At 49.7% G+C, this 15,499-nt stretch overlaps 1 protein-coding gene across 1 annotated transcript in view; it reads left to right on the forward strand.

Moving 5' to 3' along the window:
- Positions 1-14,244, forward strand: part of TEX264 (testis expressed 264, ER-phagy receptor) — a 154,245-nt gene extending 140,001 nt beyond the window's left edge. The window contains exon 4 of the mRNA XM_078610581.1: positions 10,051-14,244. Within this exon, the coding sequence (XP_078466707.1) occupies positions 10,051-10,508 (458 nt within the window). The 3' untranslated portion in view covers positions 10,509-14,244. The remainder of the gene's footprint in view (positions 1-10,050) is intronic.
- The last annotated feature ends 1,255 nt before the right edge of the window (positions 14,245-15,499 follow it).

Consider the following 15,499-nt stretch of genomic DNA (forward strand, 5'->3'; position numbering starts at 1 on the left):
AGAACGAAATGTGAAAACAAGGTTGGAAAAAAATAGTCTCTTCTGGAATGCTATACGGGCAAATCATTAGTTTCCATAAGAATATTGGCCTCCGCATTTCATGAAAGGTGAACGTGCATCCCTGCAGTTTTTTGTTCAAGCCACTGCTGGCGGAATGGCCTCCACTACAGGGAGCTCTAGAGGGTATTTTGGCCTACTCTTCCACACTGGCCACACATCTTTGGCGCCGCGGTGGCCGAGATGTTATCTGTCTCGCCCGGTGTGCAGGAGGTCGTGGGTTCGATTCCTACCACGACGCCTGCTGTTTATTTGTAGTTTGCGTGTTCTCCCCCGTGGTCACGTGGATTTCTCTGGGTCCCCCGATTTTTCCCTCCACATTTAGAATCAACGTCACGCATTTAGAGTATTTGGCTGCACTAAATTTCCACGTGATAAGCCACTTCGTTGAGCACTCATTTGTGGCCAGGTCACTTCTGAAAAAGAGCCATATAGCTGTGGGCCTTTAGCTGGTAAAATATTTTTTTATGTGTAGTTTTAGTTTATTGGAATCGGTGGGAGTATCCACATTTGATCCCACAACCAACACGCGATCTGCCGATCGACTGTGGCCTACCCACACATACTTCTGACCTTAAAAAAAAAAATTCCTTTGAAAGCGCCAGTGGGGGGGAAACAAATGCGTATAATACATTTCAAGCTAAAAGTTAAGCTCCTTAGTTAGCATTACATGGCGATGAAATTTTCCGCAACAATAAACGGTGAGATGGCATTAGGCGCCGCGATGTTAAGCTGCCTCCGCAGTAATTGAATCACACTTTACAGCGCACTCTGCCTGATGCTCGCAGAAGCTTCAACCACGTGGCAACAACTCCCAGCGGCTCAGCATTATTATTATTATTTCTGCACGGCTCTATTGCCGCGCGGCACAATATCGCCACTTGTGAAAAGGTTACGGTGTCTCATACTTTGTCACTGTGCCGTCCCGATTTTTCTTCATTATTACATTACCATACGAGTTTCAGTTAAATAGTAATATGTGTGAGTGATGTGAGGCTTATCCCCTTCCTCTCATGCCACTAGCATTATTTATTTTATTCAAATACCCCCCCCCTCCCTCCTCCTCCGCTGCCCCCCACCACTGAAAGAATATTCTATTATTGCCACCTTGAACGCACATTTTGAATGTAAAGCAGTCAGATCGTTCGAAGATTCGGCGTTCGCGGTTCGCTTGAGTCACTCGCTCGGCCAGCCTCCTCGTCGCCGCCCTTTACCACGTCGCTGTGACCCTTCTTTCATTGGCTTCCTCCGCCCGTTTTGAGAGTGCTCGGTGCTGCCGGACGGCCTCGTCGCGCCCGCGCACACACCGCGTTCAACCACCAGACTGGGGGGGGCACAGAAACTCGCTCAACTCGCCCTTCACTCGCCCGCACACTCACCCCCCTCTCGCCACACTGCAGGTCGCAACGCAACCTATTTCTGCTGCCTCCCTCGCACTGCTCCGCTTGGGAATTCCCTCCTCCCGTCTTCTCTTCTGATCGCCGCTCGATTCAAGACCTGCGCTAGCGCTCGTCTGTTATGCAGCGTTGACGGTGCTGTTTGTTGCTGGCCGCTTGACGCGTGAGATCTCTGTGCCTGTGCTTGGCAGCTGTGTTTAACAAAGGGAATGTGTATCTTGCTCGAAGACCTGTACGCCATTCGTTTTTCTTCCGATTTCGTTCCGATGACATCATCGGAACGTGACCGGGATAAAAACTTCAATTAAATAACTTTATCACTTTTCGATTTAAAGCTTTCGTGACTGCAGGGATTCATATTCTTGGTTCTTTCGGTAAAGTCACGTAGAAGGGAAGTAATAAAATAATAATAACTTTATCACTACCGAGGCTCCCACAAGGCCATGCGGGAGGGCGTGTGGCCCGGTTTGGCACCAGCTCTCATAGTGCGCGGTCGTGTCTGCTGTGAGTACAGTGTCTTTAAAAACAGCGGCGCTATGCCTCTCCAAATAAAAAATAATGCTGAACCGCTTGCGCGTTCCGAGTTTCAGTGGTAAACGGGACCCACGCTGAAACTCGCAGTCATCTCGGAACGGGAAAGGGTTAATATATATTTTTTTTAATGCATGCCTATGCGTGGCTTGGGTTTGGTACCAGCCTCTGTCGATGGTTAAGACCTAATAATGAAAGGTTGTCTATGACCAAATCACCCAGATTTGCAATCTCGTCAGATCTCGGAAGCTGAGCAAGGTTGAGCCTGGATAGTGCTTGGATGGGTGTTCTGATAGGCCTGAGCGTCAATGTGGCCGCCATCGCTGCAACAGCAAAATGCTTTGTTGTACTCTCTACACTCAATCTATGCTGCCCGCCGTTACCAACCGGCACTCACCGACTAGCATGGTAACGTATGGTCAAATGACCCCCATGACCTGCACGGTGTTGGTAGGCCCTCATCCATCAGTGGATTGACAAAAAAAGGCTGGTACGTGGAATGGTTGCCACTTCTTACCATTACTAGACAAATGTTTCAGTCGTTCATCATTACAGCACACCGAGCATTTCTATAACATGTGTAAATGCACGCAGCCACGACTAAAGACGCCATACACCTCTACATAACAAAGGCTCAGTCCCATTTACAGCAACCGCACCTTAACTACTCTTGGAACCTCCCATTTCAACCAGTCTACACAACAAAGGCTCATTCCTGGCAGCGTGCTTCAGCCGCACCGACCCTCACAATAATAATATCCAGGTGCCTGCCTTGACTCCTTTCACCCTCAACCAGTATATATACACAAGTACTGTTTTCTTGGAATTTCTCTTACTTGAAACAGCAATCGTGCTGTGATGGTTCCACCTGAAGACGGAAGCTTGTGTTGCCTCCGAAACGTCGTGATTTTTATTTTATTTTTATTTTACTTTTATTAATTTAAATTTTTTACCTACGTGACTTTACCGAAAAAAACCTAAGAATACGCCATACAGAGTGGGAATATTCATTTAAGAAAGGTAGGCAGAGAAGGGTGGGGGGGAATGGTCTTGAGCCTGAGCTTGAACAGGGTCAGGTGAGCCGACGCCATGGGCGGTTGGCGGTGGGAGGGCGATCCGGACCATTGGGGCCGCAAAGACGACCTCCTACTGGGCTTGCGGCGTTTGCGACGGGTTTGTGTCGTAGTGCGCGCCATTGCTCGAGCTGCACACCCCGTGGTGTTTTTATTTCCATGCGTACTCTTCACGTTGATATGGTTGCCTCTGTACGGCCACTCTGTGTCCTTGATTTTTTGTTATTCAAATTCTTGTAATCGTTTATATTATCCGAAAAATATCGGTGAGAGGCAGACACTTTCCTACATTCACTGGGGACTCAATACAAATTGAGAAAAAAATTATTTCAGCTATTGTGCCATCCGTCCATCCACCTACATCCACCTTCTACGGCTTTCTATAGCGGCGAGCCTTTATCTGCTTAACGTTATCTGCTTATACACACACACTCGGTAACACTTATTTGCACATTTCTGGATGTGCGGTGTGTTGGTTGGTAACCCCCCCTGCCCCCCACCTCCGAGGTGCATCTGTCACCACTGGGAGATCTCAGTCCTGGCCACAGAGGTGTTCAGGTGGGGTGACTACATTTCAAAGTGCGCCGTCCTTTTGTGGAGGACGCAAGGCCAGCCATCGGCCACCTGTCACGGTGCTGAGATGTCACTATCCACCTAACACAAGTTCAGGGGTCGACAACCAACAAAACCCTCAATGTTTCTAAGAGCCGCATTGCGTGTGAATACGAGACGGTGGCGCTTAATAAATAACGTCACGGAGTCGTCCTTATAGAGCCGCAGGTTGCAGACCCCGATCTAACACCAGTGGCGAGATTTTAATGACCTCGTCTGGTACACGGGAGGTCGTGGGTTCGATCCCAACCCTGACGCCTGCTGCTCTATATTTGGAGTTTGTATGTGTATCTTCCCGTGGTCGCGTGGATTTTTCTCCCGGGTCCTCCGGTTTTTCCCTCTACATTTAGAATCACGCGTTTAGAGTATGTGGCTGCCATAGATTTCGACGTGATAAGCCACTTCGTTGAGCTATCGTTTGTGGCCAGGTCGCTTCTGAAGAAGAGCTACATAGCTCAGTGGGCCTTAGCTGGAAAAATAACAAATAGTTGTATAGGTTTACCTGCAGACGATTTAATTGCTCCATCTCTCTTGATTCCTCCCTTGTCCTTTTCTTTTTTGTCACTCCATCATTATTCTCGAGCATTGGCCCTTCCAGCGACGCGTCCTGGCCAAGCCCCCACGTGTTTGGGTTCATTCGTAGCCCGTCGAGCTTACCGCTGTGCAACGATTCCCCCCCCCCCCCCCCGCGCGTTCATTCTGTACGCTATTGAATGTAATGAAAGCGTACCCGTAGCCTTTTACACGCTGTGAATATTATTAACACATCATAACTAACCACAGGTAGGCAGGCAGAGGAGGGGGATCATATATTAACCTTAGCAAATGCATTGTCGCTTCATAAAGTGGGCCCGCAGTCCTCCCATTTTCATGAAAAATCACCCGTCCGCAAAATCCTTTGGAGGAAGGAAAAAAAATAATTACACTACCACTTGGCTAGAAATGTAGACCTATTTCCGACACTGCTGACATTTGCCGGAACAGCTGATGGAAATTCTGTAAGGGGAAGTTTAATTGGCATCGCCGTTTGGCGCGGAGGGGGGGGGGGGGCGGTGGTGCAGGGCTGATGAATGGCAACGTCGCCCCGTTGCTGCTGCTGCAGGTATTTTCCTGAGACGGGTGGCCGCGAGACTGACCGCGCTCATTAAAACCACTCGAGGTGCAGCTCTGTGCGCTGGGTCATTTCCTCCCGAACAACCACGCCACTGTTGATGCAATTCACACGCTCTCTCGCGGACGTTTACTTTTTGTGCTCGGCTTTTAATGGCCGTTTAGCAATGGCCCAAAATTTATTCTGATCTCGCCCGCTCGAGGAAATGAGTGCTCTTTGTCGCGGCTGCGTTTCACCGCACGGGGATAAAAATCGTGTCAAGCGGCCGGGGGGGGCGCTCTTCCTTTAATAAGAGCGGCGGAATAATTGAAATGAACGGCGCAACAAAAGTTGCGGAAATGTATTGAACAAATCCACGAGGTTGGCGCTTGCCAACATTACGACAAAGAGGCTCTTCCGTACCCCCCCCCCCCCGTGGATCTTTAAAATGGATGTGTGCGAGTTTGCTCCAACGAAGGGGGGGGGGTCTTGCAAACTCAGCCGATTAGCGGCGTCCACAGACGTCTTATTTTCCTTTGCCACTTGATTATTTCTAACCAAGTTCACCCGAACAGTCGGATTACGTGGCGCATGCACCGCACACGCCGTGCCGTGTCAGATCTTGCGAGGGTGGAGGTGGGTGTCAAACCAATTAGAATCACGGTGCCCCACCTCCTTTGGACAGCACTCCAAGTTGGAGGGCGATGACCTTAAACACAGTGGCCCTTGTGTACTGCGCCCACGGCAAGTACACGGCGACAACGTCATCGTAAGTGCTTTCATTTATCCGTCTGTGCGTTTATAATTCGCCGTTTGTGTAGCAAGCACGAGCATCTGCCATGTGGGTACTCGATGCACGAGTGTAAAATGTAAGACCCCCTTGCTGTGTGCGGCTGTGGTCACCATGGAACATACAACGACTCGATGAAGGGGGCGTCACAGCGAAACACTTCGCTGCTCCCGACGCAATTATTTGGCTCAATAACCTCAATGTAAATGTCTAGTTGTTCTACATCAAAATTAGCCGTATGAAGGAAAAGATTGACTGACTGACAAACAGCTGAATGTGATGTTGCCGACATATACTTGTCGCATAGTATACGGTGCTGATGTGTTTAAGGTTGTCATCCTCTCCAGCTTAATGTTCTGTCTAAAGGAATTGGCATGTGGCTGGAATTCGTCTGGCAATAACACCACTTGAGTATTTTTTGTCTTAGAGTCAAGTGAAGACTCAAGCTGCAGGAAACCAGGGCCAATGCTATTGGTGACAATCAAACTGTGACCTGTGACTTTGGTAAAAATGTAACAAAATGTTTGACCGTATTAGTCTCATTCATTCTCTCCCTTCTCATTCTTCCGATAAATGTTTTTATTAAGAGTTTTTGACGGTTTTGTAAAAATGATAGAAAATTACTTGTAATGTGGGAAACAAATTGAGGCTTGGGGAGCAGGGGGTGGGTTGGGTGGTGGTGACTTTAAATCCCTACCTGTATAGCACGCTTGGTGACGTACTGTTGGTGCAAAAGAAATTCGACACACATACAACTGTGACATTTCATCGACATTGTCCAGTACAGGGGTTGGCAACCAAAATAACAAGAAGAGTCATTTTTCTCGAATTCGGAAAAAAATCTCAATATTTCAAGAGCTGCAAATGCACGGGAATCCGAGACGGGGTGGGTCCTTAGTAACTACCCGCGGCTCTGGAGTCGCACGTTTTCTGACCGCTGATCCCCATTAGGTTACAGATGTTGTGGCTGTCCTGCAGACAAACTGGTCCCTGCTATAGGAGTGTGGATTTCACCCACTGGCCCGGCGAAGATGCAGGAGCGCCATTAGAGGGCGAGCGGCTTCCCGATGCTTTGTCTGACCCCACGGCAAACGTCTCGAGGCTTCGGGCACACGCCTTGCTCCCACCGCTGCCCCCCTCCCCCACACGGTGTCCCACGTCGAAACAACGCCGTCAGCTTTAATGAATGCGGCAGCGGGATTTAAATGAAGAATCTCATTAGGCGACGGAGTTGAGGACGAAAGATCGTCTGGACCTCAATTGATTGACTAAATGGGGACGCAAATGTCAGTTTGGCCATTGTGCACGGCCGTGGCATTTCACCTGAATGTATTATTTTTACGCTTATTTTTCTGTCAGTTTCTTCTTACAAGAAAAAAAACACTCCCTCGTTTTCGCCGTGCTGCGCGTCTTCAAAATGGAGGGCTCCTTGAAGCGTGCAGGTGGCGGTGGTTGACAGTTTCTACCATGAGTGAAGCTTTTCTAAGTTTCTTCTCACTTTGGCCACAACTTCCATCAGTGGGCTTCGCACGAGACCACCGGCCAAGCCGTGCTGATTATTGAACAGTTTGCAGTGTTGAAGGGTGCTTTTTTGTTTCTTTTCCATTTCATCCAGTTGTGTGGGAAGCTCACAGCGATAAAAAAAACCTCATTGGGTCTCGAAATATTGTCAGGAGGTGTTTGCTTGGCACAGTGGGTTGCGTACGAAGTTCAACTTTACCGTTTCTCTTTATTTCTATTGTATACCCACATATATTGTTTGTTTGTGTGTGGGAGAAAAACTGAAGTGGTTCTGCAGAAAAGAGCAATCTATTTGCTGTTACCAACTTACATGTCTGATTTATGGTTGCATCAGGTTTGTTTTATAACCTGTCTGCATTTAATGCCTTTGCATGTGGTATTGTGGGATAAGCTGAAGTGGGGAGCTACGAAACCGACGATCCGAGTTCCATTCCTGCTCACGGCCAACACCAGTGATGATTATCTTAACCGGTCGACCTAGGATCTAGGGCCTTCCCTAGGTCGACTCAGCTTCAAACGGGTACCTGGTGCGATGTGTAACATCGCCACTAGGGAGACAAAGGCGGCCGGACGTGGTGTTGGCAGCCCACTTCCTCGTGTAGCGTGCCGGCCTTCATACGTGCTCGCTAACAACACTTGCCCCAACAGTCTGTTGACGCTCTTTGGGGAATCTTTGTTTTTGTAAGCTGAAGTGTGAACATCAAGCTTGTGTGCATATATGCAGTCAAAGGTCAAAATACCTTAGGAAGGATTTCCCCCCTTCCTCCCATTTTTTTCACTTTCATCGCTCATATGAGGGTGCTAATCTATCCATTGTCTGTGTTTATCCCGAGTGTATTGGTGGTGCAGTGATTGGCATGCTGTGATACGAACACAGCGTTCCGAGTTAAATTCTCGGTGAATTACGGTCAAACAATCCACGTGAATTACCACGCTATGTGGAGGCCTTCACGCAGCAGTTTATTGACAAAGAGCTAATGCTTATATTTGTGTTGTTGCAAACTTACAATAATTCCAAACACATGGCAGGACTTCTCTTTGACCGCAGAGTTCTATTTCATTGTGCACGGCAAATTTATCACGGCATGGGATAGTGGAATAATTTAGCGCACAACTCGGTAATTGGCTAATGCGGACCCTTTGTACTGCAAACCAGCCATCCTATTAAATATGCTGACACCAACATCTTTTGGGCCCGGCTTGCATCTCACAACACACAATGTACATGAATGCAAATGTCTCTTTTTTAAAAATTTCCGGTTCCCGAATGGATTACACCCACACTCCTTTTTTTTTATCACCTCCATTAATTCTCTCTTTTTTCCCAGCACTACACCCGAACCGTATTTATTGTAATAGTTTTCCTAAGCCAGCGCTTGCAAATCAGCGTCGGGCACGCGTTCGCGTGTCCCGCAGCGCCGCACTTCCTCGCTCCAAACTGGGGCACGGCGAACGGTGGGGTCATCGGTGCCGCTGCGAGCACACGCGTTTCCTCGTCCCCCCAACTTGGGATCCCGCTCCCAAGAGGCTCTTCCGTTTGGCGTGTGCGGCCGGGGCGAGCGGGCTGGCGGGCGGGCGGGTGAGCTAACCAGAAAAATATTCCAGCGTCTTGAGGCTCTGCCAACAATCGACGCGCTCGCTTTGTCCTGGCCTCGGCGGCGGCGGCCGGGGTGCGGCCAGCACGTGCGATGCTGCGGGCGGGGCTGGGCTGCGTCGTGGCGCCAGGGCTCGGTGTGCAGCGCACGCCGAGCGTTGCTGCTGGCGCATCCGTAACTGTCAGCGTGGGTAATGCCGGCGCGGCCTGGCCAAAGTGCAGCGCTCCGCCAATCACCGCCGCCGCTGCACCGTGGCGATGGGAGGCGGGGGGCATACATGAATGCGTATGAGGGCCTTCGCCAGCCGGTTTGTGCGCTTCGATGCCAATAACGGCTAAATCCGAGAATGTCAACGCGTCAGGCTCGCGTCTGTGAAATACGCCGTCCGTCACGTGATAACTGTGTTGTGCTTTTCAAAAAGACGATTTGAAAATGCCTTCAAAGATCGCGACGCGTTTGTGCTTGCAACAGACGGTGTCGAATTTTGAAAAAAAAAAATGTGCCTCTTCCCCCTTATCTGGAGATGATTGGCACCCCCTTTTTAATGAGCAATGTAGAACGAACTCGATAGAAGCTTGAAAGAATACTCGTGGCGTGCATTGCTTTTGCTGACAAGCCTTCAGCGGGATATTATGGGAAAGAATTATGCGGCTTCAATTCACGATTTCACCCGTCAGGTTGAAGGGTACGTTTTTGAATGTCTGTTTAAGCAATGGATATTTAAAAACTGTAGCTGAATTGTCAAGAGGCAAGGCCTCTCAAGGCCCTCCCAAAAATGATGAGGTGAAAAAATGCCATCATTAGCCTCTTTCACTGTGAGTGGATTCTCTGGTGGCCGAGATTTGTATTCCAAGTGCCGTGAATAAAGATCGCACAGAAAACAAAAGCTCAACCCACGTTTCATAACGAGGGCCAATTTTATCATGTAAATTGGCACAGCTCCCAACACAATTCTAAATCACAGCGATTATGATCCAGGGTCTGTGGGATGGGAAAGTATGTTTCACGTTCAAGAACGGAGTGCTTTTTATGTTTTTAACATGGTGAAGAGTTGAGGGATGTTGACAGGTTTGCCTCGTAGGAACACAATGTCCTCCTCATCTCACTGTCGGCTTATCCCCTGTTAAGGACACCAGCCTGTTTCAGCCATACCACTTGCACCTGGAGTTCACCGACCGCTTCACATATTGAAGAAAATAGCACGAGTTAGCAAATGTACCAATTCGCAAATGACGCAATTAATAATTTAATGAACAAATTAATGAATAAAGAAATACATTAACAAACGATGAAATTCATTTAAAAAATAATGAATGTACGATTGAATGTCTCGCGATGTGGACATTGCCTCACGTCCTGCTGTGCACCCCCCCCCCCCCCACAGGAGACACATCGAGCGAGGCCAGCTCCTTCACCTGCGACTCGGGCACCAACGCCACGCGGGACAGCGTCTCCACGGTGACGCGGGACAGCGTCTCCACGGTGACGCGGGACAGCGAGAGCCAGGCCTTCGCTCCCCGCGGGCCGGAGAGCGAAAGCGGTGACAGAAAGGAGGAGGACGAGGAGGAGGATTACGACGAGGAAGCGGGCGCATCGCTGTCGGCCTTGGCGGCCGCGGCGGCATTGGCCGCGAGCATCGGGACGGTCGGCAAGGCGGCGCGGGACGCGGACGGGGATGACAACAGCGACCGGAGCGAGTCGGGGGCGAGCGGATCCTCCTTCGAAGAGATCACCGGCGAGGAGGACGGCGACAAGACGGAGGCGCGAGCCAAACCCCCGGCCCCGCAGAAGGACACCGCGACAGAGCCGCCCGAGCTGCCGGAGGTGCTGGCTGAGCTGTAGGAGCGTTCTCGCCTGCTCGCTCGCAACGCGCGCACAAGCACACGCACACATGCACACACGCGCGCACGTATCTCCATCGCAGTTAATTTTCGCAGGGGACGAGTTAGAAAATTGTAGTGCGTATACCTGCTTTTTATTGTTGAAACGAAACCGCAAAATGCATTTTTGTCAGTCTTATTTGCCCAGCGAGTGAGGGTCTTGCTTACAATGATGTTGATGTGCCAGCAAGGGATCCTAAACAAGTTCCTAACACAAGGGATACGATGCTCACACAGTGTCTCTTAGAGATTCCAACTTTTAGATCTATGAGAGACACAGAATAATACCATTCAATTTATGGGGTTAATGTAACAAAAAATAAATTAACCCTTTCCCGTTCCAAGATGTCTGCAAGTTGCAGGGTGGGTCCCGCTCACCGCTGAATCTCGGAACGTGCAAGCGGTTAGCGTAAATTTTTTTTAGAGAGGCAAAGCGCCATTGTTTTTAAAGACACTGTACTCACCGCAGAGAACTGTAGCAACTCGACCGCACTCAATTATAGCTGGCCCCAAACTGTGCCACACGTCCTCCTGCATTGCCTTGTGGAAGCCTCGGTACCCATAAAGTTATTTTATTTTTTATTCTGAAAAAAAAATGATGACGTTCACGTACGTCATCGGAATGGGAGATGGTTAATGACGTACCATGCTCGGCCGTCCGTCAAGATTATTCCACATTTCTACTTGGTTTCCCACTGTCATTGCAAAAAAATTGTTCGTTTGTTGAAATTATCTGGCATGGGCCTGAACCTTTTGCTTTCTTATTGGACGTTAATGCCGGTGATGGCTCTTGACATTTCCACCTTAACGGTGGTGTAGCTCGGCTCTGTAGCATCGTCACCCCTGAGGTCCTGTTGAGCATTTTATTCATTTCTCTTCTTTGCTTGCTTTCTTTTGTCATTTCTCAATTCCCACAGCCAGCAGTGGCTGATGGCGTGGGGGGGGGGGGATAAACGACGGCGCGGAAGCGGGCGGCTGTAATATCGGCGGCAGTGCAGAGCGCGAGGACGCGAGTTGTTTACTCGAGGCGTCTCTGTTGGGTCACACCCGTCGTGCGGAAATTTGCGAAAGACCTCGCAGCAAACATCGGCACCGTGTCCCCACGGAGCCCAGCCGCAACGCCTTTGCACTGGGCTGCAGTGGCTTGACTGGCATAGCCACCTTGGGGGGGGACCGCTGTTTTGTGTGACGCACGGCTTTGCCGGCACATGCCTTCGCAAGTCCCACCGTGCCCCTCTTTCCAATTGGTGGCAAAATTGTTAATTAAGCCGCAAGTGTAACAACGATTTACCCGCTGCCAAACAATATATATTTATCAAGGGCCGGCCATTAAGCATGACCTGACATGCAGGTAGCTCCTTCGTCGTACTCACAGATGCCCTAATTAAGTCGTCTCTTGTTTTGGCAATGCTTAAGTTAAAAGTACTGCCCCACTGCAAATTCGCAGCCATCCGTTGTTTAATAACTAATAATATTAGAGTACATTTGATATTTGCCCAATTCTTATAGCGCTCGGCTATAATGAAGGGGCTGTGTTGTGCAGAGACACGGTGTGCAGAAGTTTTGCATTAGGGGGCGATGTTGCAACGTGTAATCTAAATTGAGTAATTTGCGGGTAGTCTTTGAAATATTGCTAATTTGGACGTTGACACTGACACACAATGGCTGGGTATATTTGTATGGTAAATACACACCCCAGTAATTACCACGGCAGCCTGTCAGATTTGAATCGCGAACCTCTGCAACAAGCGTCGAACACTCTTATTACCTCTGGGCAGTGTCACCTCCATATGCCGCCGTTGTTTGTTGCGTTGTAGGGGTTTCCGTTGTAATTCGGTAGAGAAGCTTTAACACAGCTTCATGCAGCGCAGCCGATTGGGTTGAAAGCTCTTGTCTTACTGGAGTATGTGATTGGCAGTCGGTCCTCCGTAGAGAACCCACGGTTTAGTCTCTGCAGGTGGGAGGGGCGCGCAAAATTAGGGGACAATTTCATTTCACGCTTCCAAACAACACGAAGAAAAATCATAGCAGAGCTTCAGCTTCCGCGGTCCTGTAATAAACCATCGGATTTGAACGCAGCCTGCGAGTCTGGACACTTTCCAACAGAATGTTCCTGAAAAAAGGAACTATGCGATAGCAGCGCATTCACAATGTTTTGCTTCATCACGGCACGGACAACATCTGTCCTGTTCAGGATTATTAGCAAATTCAAACAGGCGCCGTGCTATAAAAGAGTTGTTATCAGCGTGCAAGCGAGTCGTTTCCAAAATTGCTTTGTCCTTTCTCAGGGTTGTTTGGACAATAGCTGGGAATCATTGTTACCATCATCATCATCATCACAGCTTTTACCATTCTCATTTCACACTCAACTTTGTCTACCCAAGCCACCCTGGCAGATATTACACACCTGCGTTGTCTCAACGAGCTCGCACTGAGTGGATGAAAGTCTATGATGATGAACATCATAATGATTGCACAGGTCACTACACAAGCACAGATTAAAGGTAACGAGTGGAAATATTGAATCTCCTCTTTGTAACCTCAATGGAATCACGCGAGAGCCTTTTCCATAAACTCAACCTGGTGCATTATTCTCCAATCCGTCGTTTTGCAAATACGAATTTGAACATCTTTTTTTGTTACTGCAGGACTATGGAAACTTGCAACTGTTAACGCTTTGCTGCACGCACCGGCTGAGCAGTGCCAACTGCAGACACATCGATGATTCCATCGGCAGTGCGGAGGTAACGCGAATAGCTGAGCGAGGATCATGCAGCTGTTCAAGCCACAAAGAAATGTAGACGTTCAGTCTGCACCTCCTTAACACTTCTCCTGTCCGGTGCAACTCATTTGAAAGATACATTACTATTACACTCAGAATGCTTGTGAATTAGTGCCATGTGGCGTGACAAAATTACTAAATGTATGTAAGGTGTAAAAAATACATCATCGTCATCAGCCATGGTCAATCCACTGCTGGACAAAGTCCTCACCAACCTGGCACTACCCAACCACAATTTCAATAGCACCGACACATGAACTGGATTTATCGTTTGGACTCCTCGGCCTGCCGCGTCCTCTCGTATGCGTTCCATTTCACAAATAATGTTAAATAATCATTATTGTCGTGGTCGCTCATTTTAGTTTGTTTAGTGCCGTTTCATGTTCAGTGTACGTCGAGTATTTTAAATGAGCTCGGTTCACGGCGAGAGGGATTGGAAGGTGACTGACACGTGGGGGGGCCCACGTGGTCAAACTCTCCGTTGTATTTCAGGCGGCACAACTCGGAACAGAATCACTTGAATTGCTTTTTTTTCTTTTTAGTTTTCTTCGGGTTTTAAAGAAGTGATTAAGCGTCGATAAATGGCATGTTACACGCGAATACTTATTTAAGTTAGATTTATTTAATTTGACACTTTTTCAACGTGGCTTTTCAGAGTTATCGATCGACAATGTAACACGCGCCACCGCTATTCGGGACACTTGAAACCCAGGACTTATGGGAGAGTGTTGCCAGTGTTGGCCACCCACAGAGAGCGGTAGCTATGCATGACCACCATGTGGACCTGGGGTGGCTCAGCAGTGAAAAGAGCATGTAGCTCGCAATCGGAAGTTTGCTAGTTTTGAATCCTGGTTGGGTGTTGACTAAGCTCATCGTTTCACCGAGGCTGAAAAAAATATTACCACTTCGTGTGTAAGTTAGCAGTGGTTGGTTGGCCTATGGAGAGACTCAACCCCGCCAAAAGAATATAGACATTCCGCCATCGGCTCGGGGCAATACATGGAAGACGATCACCACCTCAATGCTAAATTCAGTGAACATTCACTTTTATTTATTTGCCCATTGTAGTCCGGTGCCGCTGTTGGGAACTGGGCAACGCGCGTTCAGCGATACGGGCGCGATGTTGAAGCAGCGTGTTGTTGCGTGTGGGTGCGTGTTGTTGCGTGTGGGTGCGTGTGGGTGCATGTGGGTGCGTGTTGTTGCGTGTGGGTGCGTGTGGGTGCGTGTGGGTGCGTATTGTTGCGTGTGGGTGCGTGTGGGTGCGTGTTGTTGCGTGTGGGTGCGTGTGGGTGCGTGTTGTTGCGTGTGGGTGTGTGTTGTTGCGTGTGGGTGCGTGTGGGTGCGTGTTGTTGCGTGTGGGTGCGTGTGGGTGCGTGTTGTTGCGTGTGGGTGCGTGTGGGTGCGTGTGGGTGCGTGTGGGTGCGTGTTGTTGCGTGTGGGTGCGTGTGGGTGCGTGTTGTTGCGTGTGGGTGCGTGTTGTTGCGTGTGGGTGCGTGTGGGTGCGTGTGGGTGCGTGTTGTTGCGTGTGGGTGCGTGTGGGTGCGTGTTGTTGCGTGTGGGTGCGTGTGGGTGCGTGTGGGTGCGTGTTGTTGCGTGTGGGTGCGTGTGGGCGCGTGTGGGCGCGTGTTGTTGCGTGTGGGTGCGTGTTGTTGCGTGTGGGTGCGTGTGGGTGCGTGTGGGTGCGTGTTGTTGCGTGTGGGTGCGTGTGGGTGCGTGTTGTTGCGTGTGGGTGCGTGTGGGTGCGTGTTGTTGCGTGTGGGTGCGTCTTGGTGCGTGTTGTTGCGTGTGGGTGCGTGTGGGTGCGTGTGGGTGCGTGTTGTTGCGTGTGGGTGCGTGTTGTTGCGTGTGGGTGCGTGTGGGTGCGTGTTGTTGCGTGTGGGTGCGTGTTGTTGCGTGTGGGTGCGTGTGGGTGCGTGTTGTTGCGTGTGGGTGCGTGTGGGTGCGTCTTGGTGCGTGTTGTTGCGTGTGGGTGCGTGTTGTTGCGTGTGGGTGCGTGTGGGTGCGTGTTGTTGCGTGTGGGTGCGTGTGGGTGCGTGTTGTTGCGTGTGGGTGCGTGTTGTTGCGTGTGGGTGCGTGTGGGTGCGTGTTGTTGCGTGTGGGTGCGTGTTGTTGCGTGTGGGTGCGTGTGGGTGCGTGTTGTTGCGTGTGGGTGCGTGTTGTTGCGTGTGGGT

This window comes from Lampetra planeri, chromosome 34, assembly GCF_965212315.1.
Source record: "Lampetra planeri chromosome 34, kcLamPlan1.2.h2, whole genome shotgun sequence".
Taxonomy (NCBI): Eukaryota; Metazoa; Chordata; class Hyperoartia; order Petromyzontiformes; family Petromyzontidae; genus Lampetra; species Lampetra planeri.